The sequence below is a fragment of the Zalophus californianus genome, chromosome 17, assembly GCF_009762305.2.
Source record: "Zalophus californianus isolate mZalCal1 chromosome 17, mZalCal1.pri.v2, whole genome shotgun sequence".
Classification (NCBI taxonomy): Eukaryota; Metazoa; Chordata; class Mammalia; order Carnivora; family Otariidae; genus Zalophus; species Zalophus californianus.
The window spans coordinates 114549-138551 of record NC_045611.1 but is presented as its reverse complement, the minus strand read 5'-3'; the positions used below and the strand labels follow the sequence as shown (position 1 = coordinate 138551).

The following is a 24003-nucleotide window of genomic DNA, read 5'->3' as shown; positions in this document are numbered from 1 at the left end:
TATGGAATCTTCTGCTTTAGAAGGTGCCTTTATACATCATCCACACCCAGTTGCAATTCAGATAGGCTGACAGACTGCAACTCTATGCCTAAAGAAACCGGAGAGCTGGAGGGATGGTGTGGAAGGGCTGTCTGTGGGCCTGATGCCGGCATGTGTGAGCACACACCTCCAACTACAAATAACTGTAAAGCTACCCTTCGGATGGTCGATGAAAGATGAAGTATGTTTTCCCTCTTTCAGGTGATGCAATAGTATTTTTACCATTTATATTTTGACAAACTTAGGTTTACAGAAACACTGCAAAAACATTCCCATTTATTCATCTCCTGGATTCCCTAAATATTAACATTTGCCCCATTTGCTATATTCTTTCTTCACATATGCACATTTCTTTTTCTGAACCATTTGGCAGTAAGTTGCAGAGGTGATGCCCCTTTGCCTTTAAATACCTGTGTCTGTTCCTCCCAAGCAATGACATCACATGGCCACAGTTCAATTATCCCTGGAAATTAACACCAACATGGTATCATAGAATCTACAACAAAATTTATTCAGATTTTGCCATTCAGCTGCTACATATATTTAGCCGTTTTTATTTTGGAAGGGTGCATGACATGGATACCTTTAAAAAACACAAGCTAATTGTTATTTTTTCCTAAGATTTTATTTATTTGACTGAGAGAGAGAGAGGGCACGAACAGGGAGCACGGCGGGCAGAGGGAGACGCAGACTCCCCGCTGAGCAGGAAGCCCGATGCGATGCCTGATCCCGGGACCATGACCCACGCTGAAGGCAGATGCTTAACTGACTGAGCCACCCAGGTGCCCCTTCAAAGAAAGAAAACTTTATAAAAGGCCTGTCAGATATCCCCCTCCCCTCTCATTCCTTTGCTCCTTTCCACTCCTTCCCCCTACCAGGTAACCAATCTCTTTAGTCTGGTTTCTCCTTTCTGTTTCTTTTTGCAAAAATGAGTAAGATACATATATATTTCCTTTCCTTCCCTTTCTTCCACAAAAACGGCAGCATACTAGTGTCTTGTGTGTTGCTTTTTCCAATTAATAGTATTCCCTGTAAACCACTCCCCACCCGTTCTTCCTCTTTTATTAGTGTTTCATCACCTACATCTAGATTATAGTCCATTGTGTATAACAGTCATTTCAGATTTGAACACTCTTCTGTAGATGAATATTCAGGCTGTCTCCTCACTTTTGCAGTTACAAACAAGGATACAACAAATAATCTATGCACATGCGTTTTCTTTTGTTGGAGGTATATCTTCGGGGTACAATCCTAATAGTGGGATTGTTAAATCAAAAGAAATCTGTTTCTTATGAATGTCTAGTTGCCCCTCCATAAGGGTTATACCAATTTGCTTCCCTATCAGCAATGTATGAGGTGCCTGTTACCCCAGAGCCTCCCCAACAGAATGTGTAGTCATACTTTCTGATTATTTCCCAATCTAGTGAGATGTGTTTTCTGTGTAGCTTTAATATGCATTTCTCAAATTATGAACGAGGCTGAACTTCTTTTCATATGCTTCAAGATCTAATTTATTTATTTGTGAATTATATCCTTTGTCCCCTTGCCTGTTTCATTTTTGTTTTTTTCTTCTTAATCCTAAGAGTTCTTCACATATCAGGGATATTATGTTACAAATATTTTCTTTCAGTTGGTCAACTGCTTTTGACCTTGTTTGTAGTGATGTTCCCCCGTTGGAAAAGTTCTTTTGTTACATTTTTCTATAGTCAAATTGATTAACTTTTCTTATTTCATCTGGATTTTAAGTAAGAAAATTTCCCAGCAACCAGGTCAAAGAGGCATTCATCTATGTGTTTCTGTAGTATTCATATGGTTTCATTTTTTACTTTTGGATCCCTGATCTGTTTGTTCATTCTTATGTATGATGTGAGGCATGGATCTAATATTATTTTTCCAAATGATTAACCAGTTGTCTCGCACCATAAAAAAAAAAAAAAACAAAACCTCTGGGCTTTCTATCTTATTCCACAGGTCTAACTACTGCACTGATTTAATCACAGAAGCTTTATAGTCTCCTCTCTGCAGTTTTCTCTTTTTAAAGAAATATTTTCCTGAGTATTCTTGCATGCAATTATTCTAAAGCACGTATTTTTTTTTTAAGATTTTATTTATTTATTTGACACAGAAATAGACACAGTGAGAGAAGGAACACAAGCAGGGGGAGTGGGAGAGGGAGAAGCAGGCTTCCTGCGGAGCAGGGAGCCCCATGCAGGGCTCGATCCCAGGACCCTGGGATCATGACCTGAGCCGAAGGCAGACGCTTAACGACTGAGCCACCCAGGCGCCCCTAAAGCACATATTTAAATGAAACTTTAATGACAAAATTTGATATTCTCAAGTGTCAAAATGAAAATACCAGAAACAGAGTTGTAAAGCATCTTGGAAGTAGAGAGCCTTGGCTAGGCCTCATCCCTTGAGGTCATCTTGTTGCATCTGGCTGTATTTTGATGAACGTTTGGTTACACCACTGAAAACTGACCTAAGAGAGTTGCTTTGAGCGTCGCTTTTTCTCCTTGTACAGGTCCCTGTAGCAGTTTATTGCATCATTGATTGCTCTTGAAACTTGCAGTTTCCACTCGTCATCAGGGCTGTTACTGGTAAGGACTTGCAAGCCTGCCTCGAAATGTGAGAAGGCTGCTGACAGCTCTCCTGTGGTTAACTGGCGCAGGGCAGGTGGAGCATCTTCACTCTCCTCCTCTCCTGCAGGCTCCTGTTCCAGCTGCATCAGCTCCTCATTTGAGAGATCTTCCTCGTGGGACCTCAGCAACTGGTCCACATCAGCTTCTACAACCTCTTCAAAAGCCACATTCTTGGCAAGGGTTACAATATTTTGTTGAAGCTGTGCAATGTTATCTGTTTGGGAAACACTCTGGAACTGAACACACTCTGGCCAAATCTTCTTCCACACACTGTTCATTGTTGCTGGTCTGAGCTCCTCCCAAGCTACTGCAATGTTGTCTACAGCATCCATGATGCTGTAGTTTCTCCAAAACTCCCTGATCATGGCTGTATCCTCTCCATCTGTTGCTTCTAGAATGTGCTCAAAAGTTCTTCTCACGTAATGAGCTTTGAAGGTAGAGGTTATGCCTTGACCCATGGGCTGGACTGAGTCAGCTGTACTGCTGTGAAGATACTCCACTCTTACATTATCAGACAGATCACCCAGATTTACTGGGTGGCATGGTGCACTGTCTAGGATGAGCAACGCTTTGTTGGTGAGATGATTTTGGGCACAGTACTTTTCAACGGCAGGGCAAAAGAAGTATGTGAACCATTCCTGAAAGATGCTCCTGGTTGCCCATGCCTTTTTGTTTGAGCGCCAAATCACAGGCAAATTGGGCTTGGAGTACCCTTGCAGAGCCTTGGGATTTTCCAAGTGGTACACCAGTAAGGGCTTCAACTTAAAGTCCCCAGCTGCATTACCACCAAGAAGCAGCATCAAGCGATCTTTGGAAGATTTAAAACCTGGCTCAGCTTGCTCTTCCACAGAAATAAACATTCCTTCAGGCATTCTCTTCCAATACAGCCCTGTCTCATCTACATTAAAAACTTGCTGAGGGGTGTACTCACCTTCTTCAATGATGCTCCTCAGTACTTCTGGATATACATCCTTGTTTCCAGGAGCTGTGCTGTTCATCTTGAAGTGGGGCAAACAATGGCGCTCCTTGAATCTCACAAACCACCCTTTACTTGCACTAAACTTTTCTGTTTGAGAGCTTCCTCCTCTTTCACGCTGTAGGTCATCAAACAAACTCTTAGCCTTCTCCTGAATAATGGTGACACTCAGGGGCACGTTTCTCTGGCTCTGATCTTCAAGCCACACATGCAGCAGGCGCTCCATGGTCTCCATGACTGCACTTCGATGGCGAGTCAACCGGGAGGCTCTCAAAGGAGTAGCTATTTGTGAATTCGCTTTGATTTTTTCTTTATTATCTCGGATTGTAGCCACTGTAGAAACAGCGAGGCCTAAGGCCTTTGCGATCTGGCTGAGCTTTTCACCCACTTCAAATCGTCTTAACACTTCCAATTTTATGTCGAGGGTAATTGCTTTCCGTTCCCTTTTGGCACTTGGGAAGACCGCTACATTCAGGGACCTCTTCCCAGGCATTTTTGCCTCCAAAATGTAGTAAAATCACAGCAGTCTCATGTGCAAGATGGCCCACAGCCACTCTATGCTCCGTTGCAAAACATGGGAGAGAAAAGGTGGCTGCCAGGAGGTGCAGGCCGGAGACGTGAAAAGGTCACGAAAGGCCGGCCGGCCCCGCTGTCGCAGAAACCGGCTGGTTCCTGCTCGACTGGAAGGTAGGCAGCGTGGGCCCCCGGGGTCAGGGCGTCCAATCCCCGGACAGCACCTCTGCAGGAACATTACAGCCGGCGCCGGTTTCTGTGATCCAGAAAACAAGGCCGTGAAGGGGAATAATGCTGCCCGGCACACCCCGAGTCAGTGCCTTCGTTCGCGACGGTCACGGAAGCAGCAGTCCAGCCGGGAAGGCCGCTCCCGAGGGGCGCCCGCGGCAGCGGAGGGGGACGGAGCGGGGGCTGGCGTGCGCTCCCGCTAGCCGCTTCCTTCCCATGGAGGACCCGGGAAGTATGTGTCCTTGGAGGTGCCCGACTTAAAATCAGTCGACAGAGCATCTGGGCCCCGAGCCGGTCGCTGGGATTTCTATGCTCCACCGCCTGGGTAAGAAGACAGCGCGCACGTTCCGAGCCTTAAAAAGTCAGGTGATAGGGTCGACACCCACGGAGAGGTCCCGAGCCGGCGCCGTGTCCTTAGTGCGCACGCGCGAGGTCTCCGGAGCGCGCAGGGACCGGCTCGGGTGTGTGGCGCTGTTCTGCGCCTGCGCGCGCTCGAGCGGCGCGAGGTCGGGGCCCGGGATTGTCTCACCCGCTGGTGGCGGCTGCCGGCGGCCGGGCCGCTCGCTGTGCTGTGGAGATGCGGCGGTGGCCCAAGAGGCGGCAGGACGGCCAGGACAGGCGTAAGGGCCCCCGGCGGAACAGCCGGCAGGTGAGCGGGGAGGTTCTGCCCGCCGGTGCTCCGGGGCGGGGGCGGGGGCGGGGCCGGTGCTCGACGCCGCGGTGACGCCATCCGGCTGGGCCGGATGTCACGGCGTAGGGGCGGGGGAAACGGAGGACCGGGGCTTGGCGGCGGCGACCACCGCCTTGCCTGCCCGGCGGCCGCCTTGTAACGCTTAAACCGGTCCTGCCGGAAAGCGCCGTTTTATAGAAGGGCTACTGTAAGATCAGAACTGGCCAGGGGCTTCCCTCACCTTGCAATTAAGGTCCGTCCTGCTCTAGTGCCTTCACTTGTAAATACTTACGTGCTGTATGCCTTCCCTGGGGCTAGATGGTATGAAATAGAGTTCCATGTTTTAACTTGTTCTATTTTTTTAAAAAGATTTATTTATTTTAGGGGCGCCTGGGTGGCTCAGTCGGTTAAGGGTCTGCCTTCAGCTCAGGTCATGGTCCCAGGGTTCTGAGATCGAGCCCCCCATCCGGTTCCCTGCTCCGAGGGGAGTCTGCTTCTCGCTCTCCCTCTGCTCCCCTGCCCCTGTTCTATCTCAAATAAATAGATAAAATCTAAAAAAAAAAGATTTATTTATTTTAGAGCAACAACAGGGGGAGAGGCAGAGGGAGAGACTCTTCGAGGAGATGCCCCGCGGAGTGAGGAGGGTGAGGCAGGCCGGGCTCCATCTCAGGACCCATGAGATTATGACCTGAGCCGAAACCGATAGTCGATTGCTCTGCTGCTGAACCACAGGCGCCCCTGTTCTATTTCTGTATTGATTGATACATCCCAGGAGGCAGTGATCCCATGGACTTAATTTTTTTCTAATGCACAAATATGGAGTGTCTGAATTTTGATCCAAGAAAAGTTTGGTGGTTTTCAGACAGTAGTGAAAGAGGAAGAATGATTCCATGGATTCATCTTCTGTCCTGTTTTTAGTAATGAACTTTTCTCTTTCATCCCTACTCATTTTGGAGATGTTGCAAGTCAGTTTGTTTCTAGAAATACCAGTGAAAATGGAGCCTTTTGCCTGTGGCATCTCAGCATTGCAGAGGGCTGTTCTGGTTATTAACACACAATGGAAGTCAGTAACTGATGTACAGCACAAGTGTGTCACGAGCCACTGAACTTCCATGGACCTCGGTGGTTTTAGTTATGAAGGAACTTGGATGATGTTTGAGTTTCTTTCCCCAGACTGGGTCATTCGTTGTTGAGGATCAACAAGCTGGAGATACCATGGTGAACAGGATGCCTCATGGGCTGCTGTGCTTTATTTGCAGACTGAAGAGGGAGGACATGCAAGAGCTGGAGAAGTAGTCACCATCTGCTTTACAGTGAAAAGATGTACCCTCAAGGGAAGCTTGTGTTCCGGAGGCTTCCGTGCAGTTATTTTCTCATTCGGTGATCTTGCTGCACTGTCCCTGCTATGCAAGAGGAGAACCAGACAACAAGCAAGTCATGGCGTGTTAGGTGGTTAAATGAGGTATGAAGGAAAAGGAAGCAGAACAAGGGAAGTAGAAAACGAGAAGGGAATGGAGAGGGGTAAATGTCATGTTGTTTTAGGTGGGATAGGTGAGTGGTGAGGGAAGTGAGCCGTGGAGTAGAAGCTTGCTAGCAGATTGAATTAGCCAGTGCCTGATGGGTTTGCGTTTGTGTGAGTCTGAGACACCGGGGTAACCTGACTGATGATCTGACTGGAAGAGAAGGACAGTGGTGCTTTGCCTGTTGAAGGGAGGCTTGCTGTGCCCAACCTGACATCTTGGCTTTGCCTATGCAAAGACCGATTTAAAAAGGTCATCTGAACTGAACAGCAAGAACAGATGGTAGACTGTGTCCCCGAGAGCTGCATCTGACCTAATGTGGTCCCCTAACCCAAATCAGAAAAGCATTAAGTTATGAATTGAAATAAAGGAGTTGGTATTTTATCAAGTTTTGGATGCCTGAACGGCAGTACTTAGCACCTCCAGGGCTGTAGAAACCTGGGAGGTTTGGTTTCTCCTCATACACCTCCAGCTCCGGCTTGTCTTGCTTCAGGCACTCTAAACTTTTCCACCTCTGCAGTGGGCCTAGTAGTACCTGCCTTCGTAGGATGGGTGGTGAGGACTGGAGGAGGTGACAGAGGAGCACCCACCTCTGTTCTTCTTTGTCTAGATTTCCCATTACAGTAACACGCCTTCATGATGCCTTCATGGTTTCATGATTCCTTCTGCATCAGGCTCTGGTCCTGTTGTTGTGCGCAGTGACTTGCTGCTGCAGGCAGTTTTGTTCATGGTGCAGAAGTTCCAGTGGCCTCATCACCCTTACTCGCTGCATCTCCTTTCTAATCTTCCCTGTTTGGATTTCTCTCTGGTTTTTGTTTTTTGTGGTTTGGGTTTTTTTTTTTGCCCCCAGATTTTATTTATTTGTTTATTTATTTAGAGAGTGAGTGGGAGGAGGGGCAGAGGCAGAGGGAGAGAGAATCCCAAGCAGACTACATGCTGAGTGCCGATGAGGGGCTCAATCCCGTGACCCTGTGATCATGACCTGAGCTGAAATCAAGAGTCAGACACTTAACCAACTGAGCCACCCAGGTGCCCCTTTCTTGTGCTTGTTTTTGTCCTAAGGGCTTTTGACCTATAATAGTGAAAAACTTAAGTTGTTTTGCCCTCAACTGATGTTAAATATTGTTAATTTATGGTAAAAACTGGCATTTTCCTTTTTGAGGATTGAAGAAAATACAGGATCTGGAAAAGTGCTTGCCTTCTTTAGCCTGACAAAACATTAACCTTTGGTTGATCAAAGATAAGTTATAGTATTCTTTGGTTTTTAAATCTGCATGACTTAATCTTAGAATCATGTTTGTTTTGAGACTATAATGGTTTCGGTGACCAAAATTGCCTCAGGCAAGAAATGGTTGTAGAATTGGGGGGGTGGTTGAAGCAATAGCTGTACAAATTCTTTGTGTTTCTGTGGTGAATTTAGTTCCCATTTATCCTGTTTGAATCCTATTTTAATGGGACGTTTAAGCGGTTAAGTAAAGGCAGCAAGCTCATACTTCAGCCCACATCCTGTCCCTTCCCACCTGTAATTCGTTTATGAGAAAATGTCCCATTAAATTGCAGAAGAAGCTAATCCTCTCTCCCCTTTCAGTGCTTCCAGGGGATCTGCGTTCAGTCACTGGCTCTACGGGCCAGACTTAAATAATTTTCTCAGTGGCTGTGTTCAAAACCACCCAAAGGTACCTATTTTTCTTTACGATCACTAGCATAATGTTCACAGGAACTGAGTGAGACTTCCTCAGTGTTTCCCCCATAGCGAGGGAACCAGGTGACAGGGTGTGTGCTGACTCAGGATACCCTATGCTTCTCCCTTGTCTAGCTTCTGTATTGAGCCATTTCTGGGTCACTCTAGCACCTTCTCCAGTCTTTATGGTTTTGATAGGACAGTGGAAGAGAAACTCTTTCAGAAGGAAGTTTCTAGGTGAATCTTTTGGGATATGTGAGAACAAAACTTTGTTTTTACACGTCTGAGTGCACCCAAGCTGAGCCTCATTTTTGTTTTTTTGTTTTGTTTTGTTTTAAAGATTTTATTTATTCATGAAAGACAGAGAGAGAGAGAGAGAGTCAGAGGGAGAAGCAGGCTCCCAAGGAGCAGGGAGCCTGATGCGGGACTCGATCCCAGGACCCTGGGATCATGACCTGAGCCGAAGGCAGACGCTTAACCATCTGAGCCACCCAGGCGCCCTGAGCCTCATTTTTGGAAATCAGAACAGATGATGTGCAGACTGCAGTTAGCTTGGAGCACGTCTGCCCCTCCTAGCCGAGGGTAGGACTATGCTCAGTGCTCTGTGTCCCTTTGGAGACCCTGTGTGTGAGGCTTGTAGGTGCATGTTGATTGTACCAAGTCAGAAGTCAGGAGAGAAACTGATTTCTGTTACTTTCTTTCTTGGTCTGACGGTATGGTTGCTTATCTGAGTGTGATGGGTGCTTTTAAAGTTTGAGAACCTCATCATTTTGTCCTTAAGGGTTTGAGAAGTTCTTTAAGAGTAGACGAAAGGGAGACTTAGCAAACCCAATAACTCTAAGAAGAGGTACAAGGGTCAGTTTGACAAATCAGACTTTCAGAGTTTTATGTTTTTAAGGCATTCACTACCTTAGGGGTTCATCTCCTTGGGAGGTGACAGCAGGCAGGCCCTTGCGTGTCGTCGCCATCTCTCCCGACTCACCCCCTTCTTCGTTCAGATCCCAAGCCTCAGAGTTTGGTGATGTGGATTGGTGAAGTGAGTATTTACCAGGTGTGTTTCTTCTCTGAAATGTCTCCTGCTTGCGGAATAGGAAGAGGCCCAAGGAGGTGTGTTTACATGCTTTGCTACAATATACAGATTTTTACTCTATCCTGTAATATGTTTGTCCATTCCTGGGTCACCTAGGCCTTCGGGCTTCCATGGCTTTGGTGTGGGTTGTTGGAATGGTGTGAATGGGAAGGGGCATGACTGTGGCTTGTTTGTCCTGGGGCTTGTCATGGATGGATCGGCCTCAGAAGCTCTGTGAGACCACCTTTTCCTTACTCAGGGGAACGATTTTTTTTTTTTTTTAATAACATTATTTCTAACTCATACTTTATTTTTTTATTTTATTTTTTAAAGATTTTATTTATTTATTTGACAGAGAGCGAGAGAGGGAACACAAGCACGGGGATTGGGAGAGGGAGAAGCGGGCTTCCCACGGAGCAGGGAGGCCGATGCGGGGCTCAATCCCAGGACCCTGGGATCATGACCTGGGCCACAGGCAGGATGCTTAATGACTGAGCCACCCAGGTGCCCCAGGGGAACGATTTTTTTCCCTAAGTTTTGGGTTACTTTCCCAGGTTCTTATGGAAAAATGAATTTTTGTGTGCCTCTGCACTGAGTCTGGTCACAAACGTGTACGTGTTGTGGGTCGGGGGTGTGTTTCCCCGCCATGCAATTCTGGGACACCAGCTGGGTCTCCTCCGGTTTAACCCAGTTCTGACACTCTATACCTGGAATTAGCATCAGATTCCACAGGTTAAGGGTTCCGTCCTGAAAGACTGCCCCCCCCCCCCCAACTCCCTTCAAACGCTGGTTCCACGTCCAAGTTGTCACCTGTGTTTCTGACTGACTGGCTGTGAATCAGAGGTTCCCACGACCCCTCTCCTTGGGTTCCATTAATTCGCTAGAGCGCCTCGCAGAACTCAGGAAACCAGTGTATTTACTAGATTACCAGTTTATTATAAAGGATGTTAAAGGATATGAATGAACAGCCAAATGAAGAAATGTGAAGGGTGAGGTCTGGAGGGGTCCCCAGGATAGGACCGTCTGTCCCCTTGAAGTTTGGCATAGAACATGGGTGCGTTCTTGTCCACCAGCCTAGAAGCTCTCCAAACTCTGATATTTTGGGTTTATATGGAGGCTTCATTGCATAGGCATGATTCATTAAATCATTGACCATTGGTGATTAATTTCGGCTCCAGTCCCCTCCCCTCCCTGGAGGTTAGGGGTGGGGATGAAAGTTCAAACCCTCTAATCACATGGTTGGTTCTCTTGGCAACCAGCTTCCATCCTGAGGGGTTTTCCAAAAGTCCGGTCATTAACACAGACTCAAGTGTGGTTGAAAGAGGCTTGATATGAGTAACGAAAGATCCCTTTACCACCTCGGAAATTCCAAGTGTTGTTGGAGCTCTGGACCGGGAGGGCCAAATGTATACTTCTTATAAATTGAATTTCACATAGGTCAAACTGTGTGTGCAAAAGCACCTCTTAGAAATTTTAACCGGAAATGTACTGATGTAGTTACATGGGGAAGGGAGTTTTTCTTTGGATGTGTGCGGCTTTCTAGGACTGTTCAAGCCTCCTGATCCTTAGATTGTACTTGGAGAAAATGGGGGCATTCGACCCTGGGTGGGCATGTCCTGAATCAGACCCATCTCCCCCAAAACATACTTTGCACCCGACAGAAGGTGGGGTGGGGGCCTTCAAGGGTGCTTACAGTGCTGGATGTGTGTCATCTGAACTGTGTGTGTTGCAGGAGGAGGCTTACAGGGCTGGATTCAGTCATCTAGACTCTGGGTCACAGTGTTCTGAGGAGAATGGGGGGGATTGTGTCCAAGAGCAGGTGGCATGCATTCTGGTTTTCTTGAGAAGCGGACCTCTGTAGGTGGTCCACCCATGTCAGCCTGCCTCATTGCTTTCTTCCTTCCTTTGCCCCATTTACTGGCATGGAAAGGTGATTGTTAACCTGAGGGGAAAGAAAGATTTGCTAGTAGGCTCAGGTTTGGAGCCAGCAAGGTGAAATTTGAAGAATTTTACATGTATCTGAAGCTACTTCTCAGTGGTATCTGTTGTTTTCCCTAAGAAGGTGAGTTAGGCAGGGCAGAGCATTTGGGGGCATCAGAAGCAAGAGTATACAAAGGACCCGTTTTGTAGAAGTAATGCCCCCTGGGTCCTGCCTGGCATGTATGTACCAATCGCTGGTGATTTTGTGGTGATTTTAAGAAATTGTTTTGAATTTCCTTCTTGTCTGGGGTCGGTCTGGTCTGGCAGCTACTACCACTCTAACCTGCGCCCTGACCTGAGACGGGCACAGCAGGCTTTTCTCCTAGCTTTCAGGACGAGCTGCTGTTACGTTTCAGCTCTGCCCAGCCTCTTCGTCCCTGCTCCCTGTTTCCCTCCAGAAGGCACCAGTATTAGGAAAAGTGTATGGTGGGAGGCATTTTTCTCTTCTCTGAATCCTCTTTCTCTGGGAAGTTGTAATTATTGTTTTCTGAGGTCAGACTTTGTTTTCTCTTAGGAACCAGTGAGCCGAAGGATGCTGGGCCTGGAGCAGATGGAGGCAAGAGAGGAGGAAAGCAGGGTGACTTCGCCTGGTGGAGACGGATGCAGAAGGTTTGTGGGCATCTGAGGACTAGACCCAGACAGCCTGTCCCTTCTCCAAGGAAGCACTGTCATCCTCAGGCTTTGTGTCCTCCCGCTTGTTTTGGAGCAAGCTGACACAGAGATTTTTTTTTTTTTTAGATTTAATTTAATTTAATTCATTTATTTATTAGAGAGAGAGAGCACAAGTAGGCAGAGTGGCAGGCAGAGGGAGAGGCAGAGGGAGAAGCAGGCTCCCCGCTGAGCAGGGAGCCTGACGTGGGGCCCGATCCCCAGGACCCCGGGATCATGACCTGAGCCGAAGGCAGATGCTTAACTGATTGAGACCCCAGGTGCTCCTCCATCTGAATTTTAAAAGACCCAGACATTACCATACGGTTTCAGTCACATGTGGAACATAAGGAATAGTGCGGAGGACCACAGGGGAAGGGAGGGAAACCTGACTGGGAAGAATCAGAGAGGGGCACAAACCAGGAGAGACTGGACTCGGAGAAACAAACGGAGGGTTATAGGGGGGAGGGGGGTGGGGGGGCAGGGTGGCCGGGTGATGGGCATTAAGGAGGGTACGTGTGGTGATGAGCCCTGCGTGTTATATGCAGGTAATGAACCGTTGAACGCTATATCAAAAACTAATGACGTACTATATGCTGGCTAACTGAACATAAAACAAGTAAATAAAAGCCCCAGAGAAGAGATAACCACAGAAATGGTGGCTCTTTGTGGGTGTTCTGCTTCTCCTGGGTGGTCTGGTGAGCTGCTGCTTTCGTGGTGTTCACGCTTCCACGCAGGCGGCTTTCCTCCCCAGGACTGGTTCTGGCTTCACTACGCACAGAGGTTGCACGGTGGAGTGGGAGGAGGGAGTGTTTGGATGATGTCTTTCATGATGTCTGAAGGAGGAAGTCACTGTTTGATGAAGGAACCACCCTCATTTAACCGTAAAATGTGTTCTCTTCTCCCACAGCAGGAGTTCCCTTGGGATGACAAGGGTTGCTGCAGTGTGGCTGTTTTGGGGGCAGGTGTTGCCATGGGATTTTTCTCCATCTGGATTCTGGGAAGGAAATCACCTGGAAGCACTCTGTGCAGTGTTCCTTGCCGAGAGGTCAGGTGAGGGGAATTTATAATTTTTACCCAGGAAGGAGCTGGTGCCTGTGGTGGGTGCTCATGCATGTGCTCTGCAGGCTTTAACCATGAGCAGTCCTGGCCTTGGGGTTTGGGCAAGACACACTTGACTTTTTCCAGGAACTACCTCACTGAACACTCTCACGCCCACTTTCTTCCTGGGACGTCCCATTCACACCGTGGCCTGACTTCATCGTTCCTTAGCTTTGAAGTGGAGTTCTGCCCTGCTGGCTGACCCTGAGCAGGGTGGGCCCAACCGTCAACTCCAGGCTCTGTGCTTGTCCTCCGGAGTGCTGAGCCTGGGTGAAGTGCTCCTCAGGCTTGAGTGTAAACTTACAGAGGAGCGGAGGACTTGCTCCCCCTTTGCCCGTTACTCTAAACAGCACACTGTTACGATCTGAACAACTTCTATGTGATGATGTTTCTAGGAAACCATGGTCTCCCACCAGGCTCAATGGCTGAGGCCTTTGTTGTCTGCCCACATGTCTCCTCAGAGAGGCCCTTGCTCCCTACAGGGGAGGGGAATGGCAGCCGTCACCCCTGCCTCCCAAGGGCCTGCTTCCCGCAGGAGAGGAGGCTGAGATGGGTCCTCCTGTGTCTGCATTCTGGACAGATTCCAGAGTTCCCTCGAGGTTTGGCACGGCTGACAGTGACATGCTTGTTCTAAGGACAGCCTGGAGTACTGAAGGGTGGAGTGTTCCCTCCCCGGCTCGCCTCACGCAGCCCTGTGCTCAGTCCCTCTGGTGCACAGTGGTGGCATCCTCTCTCTGGGCTCAGACCAAGCACCTGATCCTGTGCACTTAGACGAACTTGCGTGTGGGCTGGAGAAGTCCAGCATGGGAGTGCCGCACTGTCTCCCGGCCCCTCCTGAGTTGTTGTGAGATCACCTGATGACAGCTTAGCATGTCCCAGAAGTAAGTAAATTTCAGTGCAGGCACCTTTGAGCCCTTGAGACATTTCCAAGTCCATGATCTGGAACAGATAGCCTTTTGTGAAGGGCTTATTTGGGAATAAAAAACTACAGTATCCTGAAACTTAAGCAGCAATCTTTGATTTAAAATAGCTTTGCTGTTTTTCCTAATTAAAGTGTATTTCATGCTTATGGCAAGAAACATTTGGGAAATAAATGAAAGTATCAAGAAGGAACTCACCATCCTGCACTAAGCAAGGTTGAACATTTATTCTCACCCTCCCTGCCTGTTTTATACCCTACATCTCTGGCTTCTCCACGTTGAGCTGTGCACCCAGGTGATAGTGTACTATGTTGGAGAAAGTAAGACAGGTCACCTGGGCAGTGATCCAGACAACAAGAGATTAGAGCATGATGGGGGCTGTGAGGTTGCCCCCAGCTCTTGTCTCACGAATGTGAGAGTTGTTGGGGTCTTGCCGTCTGGGGACTCTGTTGTAGAAGAGAAGCTGGGGTGTTCAGTTTCTTCGAGGACTTTCTTTAACGAGTATTAGGCTGTCCTACGGGACTGTTGAGCTTTGTGGGGCAGTCATGAGATGCCACAGTTGGGAACGCGTCCTCATCACACAACCCTGAGTCTTTACTTTCCAGAAGGAGCTGTGTTGTAGTGGTTTGAGATGCTTTTGAGAGCAAGTGAATAGCAAAATGAAACGGGGCACGCCCCTGAACTGTGTCTTTGAAGAGCTTCCCAGAGGGTCATGTCTACTTGTAGATGGCTGGGTATAGCTTGTGGGCCTTTGGGACTGCATTTTCATTCTCCCTGGTACTGTTTTCTGGTGGTGCCTGCAGCTGGGTGGACAGAAGCTTCCTGAATCATCTCTGGACCTAAGACTGCACTGTAGTTAGTGTAAGACTGTTGTTTGCATGCCTTTGGATTTTTTTTTAAAAAGATTTTATTTGAGAGAGAGATCAAGAGAGGAAGGGAGAGAGAAAGAGCATGAGCAGGGGGGCGGGGAGAGGGAGAAACAGACTCCCTGCTGAGCAGGAAGCCCAGCGAGGGGTTCTATCCCAGGACTCTGGGATCGTGATCTGAGCTGAAGGCAGATGCTTCACTGACTGAGCCACCCAGGTGTCCCCAGGTTTTGCCCCTTTTTAAAGGAAACTGCTCCCTTGTATAGCAAAACCAGGGTTCAGAGCAGTCTGCTCTTCACAGCCTTTCTCCCGAGGGAACTGACAAGTGGTTTTCTTAGATCTTGTAGCTCACTCTTGTGAAGCCTGGTGTCCGCCCTTCTCCTAGTGTGCACCCTCCTCTGTGCTGAGAGGAGGGCCTGCTGGGGGCTGGGCGTGGCGGGCATCGAGGGGACCTCTTCAGTGCTGGGGAGACAACGGCCAGCATCTTGAAGAATGGTGTGGATATGTGATTTTTGGATGTAGCTGGGTGTGAAGAGGCCACGTTGGAGATTATGGAGTTTGTGAATTTCCTGAAGACTCCAAGCAGTGTCAGGGCTTAGGAGCCAAAATTCCAACGGTATTAATTCCAGAGAACGTGGTAGTGCCCTGAGCTTCCGGTTAGAGCGAGACCTCACCGTGGTCTAGTGTGGACAGACACGAGACCACTTAGCTTTCTGTAGAGATTGTGTGTAATCACGGGAAGTAGCATTTGCCAGGGCAGAATGGTGACGATCCTCTTACCTGATTGAAACCACAGTGAGTTTACTTTTTTGAACCGTGAGACTGTAGAGTCCTGGGAACAGTATGGACCCATGTGAGAGGTATGTTTGTGTTCACTGAAGGCACAAGCTTATGCCCTTTATTGGTCTCTTATTTAGAGGCTGGTCCTTCCTTCCATTTGGTTCCAGTGATGGGGATCTTTTGTTAAATGTCCTGCATAAACGTGTCGTGTACAGTTTTGTTCCTCTAAATGAAGTGAGAACTTAGAAGCAAAGCAAACTGAATGTAGAACCTTCTATATTTTTATGAGTTTTTCTTATTCTTAGAGTTTTCTCACTCAGTTTGACGGTTTTTTTTTTAAGCTATTTGCCTTTATTGCTTTATTATCCAAAGCCTTCACCTTAGTTTTTGAAGAAGCAACCTTTTTTTCTAATTCTTGTTTTATTAGTTTACATAATGTTAAATTACATAATTAAAACAGCAAGTACAGCTTGTGTAAAAAGGTTTGAGATCAGATACAAATGCCTCATGGTAAGCCCTTGACCGTGCTGTGGACGGAGGTGTGGTGTGGGTGGGGGTCAGGCTGTTGTATAGCGGAAGCAGAGCCAGGTGATTCTGGCGGCTGGGTCTGTCTCCTGGTGCTTTTTTGTGTCATGGACCCTTTGGAGGCCTGACAAACTGGGAGTCCTTTTCCCAGAAGGATTTGCATCTTATTGGAAATCGACTCACAAACCCGTCGGTCGTCCCTGGACTGTGGACCAGGCGAAGACCTCCTAGGGTAGACTGTGACCCTTGCAGGAGCTTTTGCTTTCTTCAGCTCCTCCCCATAGGGTGGTCGCCACTGGATAGTTTGTTCTGAACACCAGCAACAAATTATGCACCACTGTGGGCTTGGGGACTAGAGGGTGGGCAGTGCCGTTTCTGGTCTATAGTCTGGTGAGTGTTAGCCAGCAAGCATGTGTGTGCGACAGAGGTACAGGTACAGCACCCAGCCCTGCTGCTGTTCACTGTGGCTTTACAGTTGGATGGCTTGGCTTTCCCTTCCAGGATGTCCAGCTGCTTGTGTGTACTGTGGAAAGTGGGCGGGGTGGGCAGGTCACCTGGATGCGACCCCCTCCCAGCTGGGCGCGGGCTTGCGGGGGGTGGGGGGTGGGGCTCTGTCATTCTGTGTGGTGCTGAGGATGTCAGGGCCCACAGGGCTTTTCAGCTCCTCCTGGGTGTGAAGTTCAATGACTTCCTAAAACGACCTACAGTAGACATGGGCACATGTGCTTCCTCTTCTAGAAGAATCGGCTGTGCGTGTGGTCCCACGACGGCTGGAGATGGATCCACAGTGGACTATGAATCCCGCATCCACGTTGATGGGGACATGGGGTCCAACACCTTGTTGTGGGTTTGAGTTCTGTGACTCTCTCTCCCCTACCTTTTTGTGAGTATTTTGTTTTTGTTCTTAAAGACTTAAAAAAATCCTATGGTCCCCTTTGAGGTAATCAGATGCTAACCTGCACCCTTGACTAGAGATGGAGCAATAGAAGCTCCCCGCTTTAAATCTCTTTTCAGTTTTCAGGCATAATGGTAATCCATAAAATGAACTCCGAGGTGTGTTACCAGAGTGTGAGTTGGTGATTTTAAATCTTCAGTCAGGGGCGTCTGGGTGGCTGAGTCGTTAAGCGTCTGCCTTCTACTCAGGTCATGGTCCCAGGGTCCTGGGACTGAGCCTCGCATCGGGCTCCCTGCTCGGGGGGAAGCCTGCTTCTCCCTCTCCCACTCCCCCTGCTCGTGTTCCCTCTCTTGCTGTGTCTCTCTCTGTCAAATAAATAAATAAAATCTTAAAACAAAAACAAAAACAAAACACCTTAAGTCAGCATAGGAAAAGGCAGGTCACAGACAGGGAAAGAGTGCTGGTCCACAGATGGGCCGGGCAGTGGCTGAAGTGCATGAGTCGGCGTTTCTGTTGTTGAGACCAGCTAGCCATGAAGCTGCGGAGACTCCTCGCCGTGGCCTCAGATCTGAGGGATTGGGCTCTTGTTCTTCCTGGTGGGAGTGCGAAACGGTGTCACTCTTTTGTAGAGCAGTTTGACAGTAACTTAAAATAAACATTCAGACCCTTTGATCCAGCAAGCCCTGCCCCTGGGAACTTTTGTGAAGAAATAACCTGCTTAGCTGGATGAGCTTTCATATATCTCTAGTGTTTGAACTTTTTATGGTGAGCATGCATTAATTTTCTAAGCAGAAAATATTAAAAGGAAAACGTCAGACTATGGTGCATCATCTTGGTAGTGATGCCTAGAGGTCACCTGTTTTAAATAGAAAATGAGACTCTCTTTGGGTTCCATCTGTCCCCTTGAAGAACCAGGCATCACCTTTCTGTTTCAGGGAGCCATGCTCACTGGTCCTCCTGGTACTGGCAAAACGCTTCTTGCCAAAGTGACTACAGGGGAGGCCAGTGTGCCTTCATCACCGTGAATGGGTCAGAGTTTCTGGAAATGTTTGTCGGCATTGGGCCAGCAAGGGTAGGTGGATGCTTGTCCTTGAGTCGGACAGCCCCAGGTTTTGTGTGGACCCCTGGCAGTAAGCACAGAGCTTGCCACAGATACCAGATAAGGGTAGGGTTCCAGAGGAGAGACTTGGGTTAACAAACACTCATTTTTGTTTTCATACCAGTAGCAAAACCAACTCTCTATGTGGATTCCTATTTCAGGTTCATGACATGTTTGCAGTGGCTTGAAAAGACGCTCCTTGTACCTTATTTATTGATGAGATTGATGCAGTTGGCAGGAAGCGAGGCTGAGGGCACTTTGGAAGCCAGAGCAAGCAGGAGAACACACTGAACCAGATGCTTGTGGAGATGGGTGGTGAGCGGACGCTCACCAGTGACAGCTGCTGAGAGCAGGCCTGTCCAGTCAGCACCAGCAGACACCACATGACCCTCCTTCTGCGTTTGTTTCTGGAAATGCCTCAGCGAGAATCCCTGATGATTAGGTTTTTAGGAAGGCTGCTTTCCAGCAGACTTAATGGAGAAAGCTACATTGGATCAACATCGGCCCCCAGGAGTCTCCGATAGGATGAGGGGCCGGTGCACCCTGTCGGCGCCCCACCAGCAGGAGGGGTTAGCAGGGATGTGGGGTGAGGGCCCCCTGGGGAGGTGAACCGGCTAGATAGGGACTCCCCCGCCCCTCCTCGCATAGGCCTTGGCACCCAAGGGTGGTGTGGATGGAGCCTGTGCTGCTTCCTCTGAGCCTCTCTCCTGCCACCTTCGCTGACCCAGAATCTCACAGGTGCACAGGCCCGCCTCATGGACAGAAATATCTTTCCTCCCAAGTGATTCCAACCAAGTGTGTCTGGTAGCTTGTCAGGCCTGCTGAAGTTTCACTGGAAGTGTCTAGGTGTTGATGCCACTCTTCAGATTTGGAGAAGCTTTCATTGGGCCTGTGGCAAGTTTTGATCTTCATTTTGGGGTTGCAGAGAGTACCCTGGGTGTGGTGATTTACTAGGAGGACTCCCAGGACCTCGTGTGGTCGTACCCACGACTATGGCTGATGACAGACACAGGACAAAATCTGTGCAGGGAAGGGCACAGTCCAGGGAAGCCGGCTGCAGCCTCCCTGAGGCGGGGCAGGAGGTGCTGATTTCCCTGGCATGGAGCTGTGACGACACGTGGGCATTGTGGCTGACCAAGATTTTCAGCAGGGGCTGGTCACATGGCACTCTGTGCCCAGTATGTACCAACATCCCAGCCTCCCAGGAGGAAGGCAGGTGCTCAGCATAAACCACTGTTTGCACAAACAGTTTAGGCATAGGGGGAGCCCCTCCCCAACCTCAGGTCCCAGAGTCAGCTGAGGGCTGCCTTGTAAGCAGATCTCCAGAGGATGAACAGTTAGACCTGCTATTTTCTTTCTGCACAGACCAAAACATTTCCAGAATCTTCCATCATACTTAGTGTCCAACAGTTGTTCTCATTAGATTATGATTCTGTTCTGATATCTCAGAGGACTGATGGGACAAAACATTCAGGGGGAAAGTGGGTGGGAGCACCAGCATTTCCTCTGTTGGGCATCCCTGTTCTGCACAGCCCGGCCCGCCCTGGACCAGTCCAGCTCCCTGGGCCCTGTGAGTCCAGCAGGGCCAGCTGGATGGAGACCTCGGCAGGTGGCTGGGGCACTGACGCAGTTGGCCCTTTCCATTTGTGAGAAAGCGTCCATCCTGTGTGGACTTCCCCTGCTGCCCAGGGCGGTCCTCGTCTTGCTCACTGTCGGGTCCCGGCCCTGGGAATGGGTTTGATGTTGGTCAGAGGCAGCATAGTCAGGAAGGTGTTTTACTGCATTCAGGAGCTGAGTGTACGTGAGCTTTGGGATATTTGTGTCATTGCTGCCTGGTTGAATAACAGTGTGAAGCATGGACGCAGCAGGGATGCTGCCCGGAGCCCCAGGCTATCCTTGCAAAGTGGTTGCAGGTGACCCTGCCATGTCTGCCTGTGTCTCTCTCCCTCTGTTAGGCACCCCTGACGTCACAGGCAGGTCCTCCATCGTCAGGGTCCACCTGCGCCTGCTGAAGCTGGACAGGAGCCTCTCTAAGGATGCCCTGGCAAGAAGGCTTGCGGTGCTCACTTCGGGCTTCACGGGTGAGTGTTGGCTAGGCTGGGCCTCTTGCCTGTGGGGCGGGGGGGCGGGGGTGGGCACGTGTGATTGGCGGGTGGTTTCTGTTGTGCTCTTCAGTCCTGGCAATGTCCACCTTTTTCTTTAGAACTTTGAATCTGTTGAGACAAATTAAAGGCCTCAGAGATGATGAGCCCCAAAGCTGATTTGTACCCATTTGAATTTTTAGTTTGATTCTGTTTAGACTTGGTAAGTTTTCGCTGCAGAGACCGAACTGATGTCTGCGGACAGACCCACTGAACTGAGCTGTGCTGCATTTTATAGTCTTGGGCTTGAGCTCCCAACATGGGAGCTTCCTTTGCTTTTCTCTTTTCTTTGTAATTAAAACCCAAGGTCCTGTGCTAGGAAACTCATTTCCCTACCAGGGTGGTTTAGACACGGGGAGTTCAGGGCTTTTCCAGGAGGCTTCCCTCCCAGGTTATCCCCTACTCAGCAGCCCTTTGGATGTGTCATGATGACTGTGAGGAGCTCCTGCCATCCCTTGGACATTGTGCTGTGGACCCTTGTCTCCCCGGTGTCCTGCCCACTGCCGGGCCAGGGCCGAGGTCAGGTCACACGTGGGAATGTACACTTGTTGGCGACAGGGTGATAAGTGAGCCGTTCTTACCCCATCCGCCTGGCACATGAAGGACCTGGTCTGTTTCCTGCGAAGAATGTGCTTTCTGCTCTCTCCCTTTGTGACTGCCACGTCCACTTACACACCAAAGATAAGAAACTAGGATAGGCCTCCCAGGCTCTGTTCTTCCCAGATTAGCATTAGAGGCTGCCCATCAGCCGCCGGGATGACTCGGCGGGATGACCCGCAACTCCCCAGACTCAGCCTCCCGGGGTCCCTAGGAGGCCGCCTCATGGAGCTGCCCTCCTGTCTCAGGTTGATCACCTGGATCCTGCTGTCCCGGAGAGGCAGACGCAGGCTTTGTGAAGGTCGGCGTTGCAAGGATAGGGAATGGTCTGTCTGTCCTCACACATAGAAGGGGACTTGGGGAATTCTTGGAGTAAAAGAACTTCTGACACCTTCTCAGGAGCCACAGAACCAAGCGCTAACTGTGGCACTTTTACTGTCCAGCCCTTCCCTCTGTGTGTGTGGGTGATCCAGGTATTTTAAACCTGGTGTTCCTTGGGAACCTGATGTTCCTTGGGAACCTGACGTGTAAGTTACCTTTTACCATTTTTGCTCATTCTTTGCACTAGAATGTAGTAATGAAAGTGAAAGAGAAAAGGTCATTTTAAAATTTGGCTAATGAGTCAACAAAAAATTACAGAGTACACAAAGAAACAGTAAGTATGGTTCATTCACAGGAAGAAATGGACAGAAACCATCCCAAAGGTAGCAGAGACATCAGGCTTACTAGAACAAAGACAACGTCAGCTGTCCTAAATGTGCATCCCCAAAGAGCCAAAGGGGACGAGAAGAACTGTTTGTCTCAACAAAGAGAATTTAGTCAGGAAATAGAAATTATCAAAAGTAACCCAACAGAACTTCTAGAGCAGAAAAGTACTGTAACTGAAATGAAAAGTTCACTAGAGTGGCCCAGTAGCAGATGTGAGCAGAAGAAGAAAAAATCAGTGAACTTGGAGATAGGCCTAATGACATTACCCAGTCTGCAGAGCAGAAAGAAGAAAGAGTGGAAAATGAGCAGAATGTAGAGTCACTTGGGGCACCGTCAACATACATAGTATGGCAGTCCCAGAGGGAGAAAAGACAGGGCAAGGGGCAGAGAGAAGATACGAATACGTAACAGTTCAGAACTTCCCAAATTGGATAAAAGACATGAATCTACATTTCCAAGAAGGTCAGTGAATTTCAGGTAGGGGTAAACTCTTAAGATCCACCCAGAGAGGGGCGCCAGGTTGGCTTAGTTGGTTAAGCATCTGCCTTTGGCTCAGGTCGTGATCCCGGGGTCCTGGGATCGAGCCCCGTGTCGGGCTCCCCGCTCTGTGGGAAGCCTGCTTCTCCCTCTCCCTCTGCCTGCCACTCTACCTGCTTGTGTTCTCTCTCTCTGTCAGATAAATAAATAAAATCTTAAAAAAAAAAAGATCCACCCAGAGACTCATTATAATCTAACTGCTAAAGCCAAAGAAAGAGACTCTTGAAACCAGCAAGAGAGAAAGGACACAGTGTATAAAGGATCTTCAGTGAGACTAACAACCGATTGCTCGTTAGAAACTCCGAAGGCCAGAAAGCAATGGGGTGACGAGTTTGAGGTCCCGAAAGAAAAAGCTGTTAACAAAGAATTCTGCATCTGGCAAAACTGCCCTTCAAGAATGAAGGGGAAATGGGGACATCCCCAGATACTGAAAAGGTAAGGTAGTTCATTATGTTTAGACCTGCCCTACAAGGAACGCTAAAGAGAGTCTTCTAGGCTGAAATGGAAGGATGCTAGCCCAGAACTTGAAGCCATAGGAAAAAGTAACGTTGGTACAAGTCACTGTTCAGGGAAACACAAAGGCCAGTATTATGCATTTTTGGTGTGTAACTCCTTTTTTTCCCTAAGCGATTTTATTTTATTTTTTTTTAAGATTTTATTTATTTGACAGAGACCGCGAGAGAGGGAATGCAAGCAGGGGGAGTGGGAGAGGGAGAAGCAGGCTTCCCTCGGAGCAGGGAGCCCGATGCGGGGCTCGATCCCAGGACCCTGGGACCATGACCTGAGCCGAAGGCAGACGCTTAACGACTGAGCTACCCCGGCGCCCCTCCCTATGCGATTCTCTTTTTTTTTTTTTTTTTTAAAGATTTTATTCATTTATTAGAGAGAGAGAATGAGAGATAGAAAGCACGAGAGGGAAGAGGGTCAGAGGGAGAAGCAGACTCCCCGCCGAGCAGGGAGCCCGATGTGGGACTCGATCCCCGGACTCCAGGATCATGACCTGAGCTGAAGGCAGTCGCTTAACCAACTGAGCCACCCAGGCGCCCACCCTATGAGATTCTTAAAGGCAAGTGTATAAAGCGATAGTTACGATCTGTGTTAATAGGTACATAACGTAGAAAGCTGTGGTCTTTGACAGTAACGACATAAAGGTGTGGAGGGGGGCACCTGGGTGGCTCAGTCAAGCGCCTGCCTTCGGCTCAGGTCATGGTCCCAGGGTCCTGGGATCGAGCCCCACATCGGGCTCCCTGCTTGGCGGGAAGCCTGCTTCTCCCTTTCCCACTCCCCCTGCTTGTGTTCCTGCTCTCGCTCCGCCCCCCCATCAAATAAATAAATAAAATCTTAAAAAAAAAAAGATTATAAAGGTGTGGAGGGAAGGAGATATACAGGAGCAGAGCATTTGTATAGTTACTAAAGCTAGAAATGGAAAAGCTGATCTTAAAATTCACATGGAACTGCAAGGGGCCCGAATAGCCAAAACAGTCTTATAAACGGAGACCGAGTTGGAGGACTCACGTGTCCCTATTTCAGAACTTGCCACACAAGCCAATAAAGAGAACATGACCACTGACACAAGGGTAAACAGACCAGTAGAACAGAATCCAAGAACGCAGATTGCAGACGCTAGCCCGTACGTCTTTGCTGACTTGATTTTTGTCAAGGGTGTAAAGACCATTCAGTGGGGGAAGGACAGTTCCTTCAACAAAAAGTATTGGGACAGTGAGATATCCACATACAGAAGAATGAAATTGGACCCTTGCACTTTTTGAGTTAACTCAAAATGGATAAAAGACCTGAATGTAAGAGCTAGAACTGTAAAGTGCTTACAGGAGACCATGGGAGACCATATTTTTGTGATTTTGGTCTTGGCA

At 48.7% G+C, this 24003-nt stretch overlaps 2 protein-coding genes across 9 annotated transcripts in view; one reads left to right on the top strand and one right to left on the bottom strand.

The window, feature by feature from the left end:
- Positions 1-2232: 2232 nt before the first annotated feature.
- Positions 2233-4183, bottom strand: CENPBD1 (CENPB DNA-binding domain containing 1). Its single transcript, XM_027617241.2, has one exon. It carries the CDS (start codon positions 4145-4147, stop codon positions 2519-2521), a length of 1629 nt encoding a protein of 542 aa, XP_027473042.1. The 5' UTR covers positions 4148-4183; the 3' UTR covers positions 2233-2518.
- Positions 4184-4911: 728 nt separating this feature from the next.
- Positions 4912-24003, top strand: part of GAS8 (growth arrest specific 8) — a 57173-nt gene continuing 38081 nt past the window's right edge. For 2 of the 8 annotated variants that reach the window (XR_003524029.2, XM_027617243.2), the window contains exons 1-6: positions 5163-5318; positions 6325-6527; positions 11830-11924; positions 12874-13016; positions 16894-17038; positions 20105-20230. Coding sequence is in view for 5 of the 8 variants with exons in the window: in XM_027617243.2 (XP_027473044.1) it covers positions 20186-20230 (45 nt within the window). In the remaining 3 variants the exon portion in view is untranslated. Of the gene's footprint in view, positions 5045-5162; positions 5319-6324; positions 6528-11829; positions 11925-12873; positions 13017-16893; positions 17039-20104; positions 20231-24003 lie in introns of those variants that run through there. The other 6 variants (XM_027617245.2, XM_027617244.2, XM_027617246.2 and 3 more) reach the window with 6 other exon arrangements.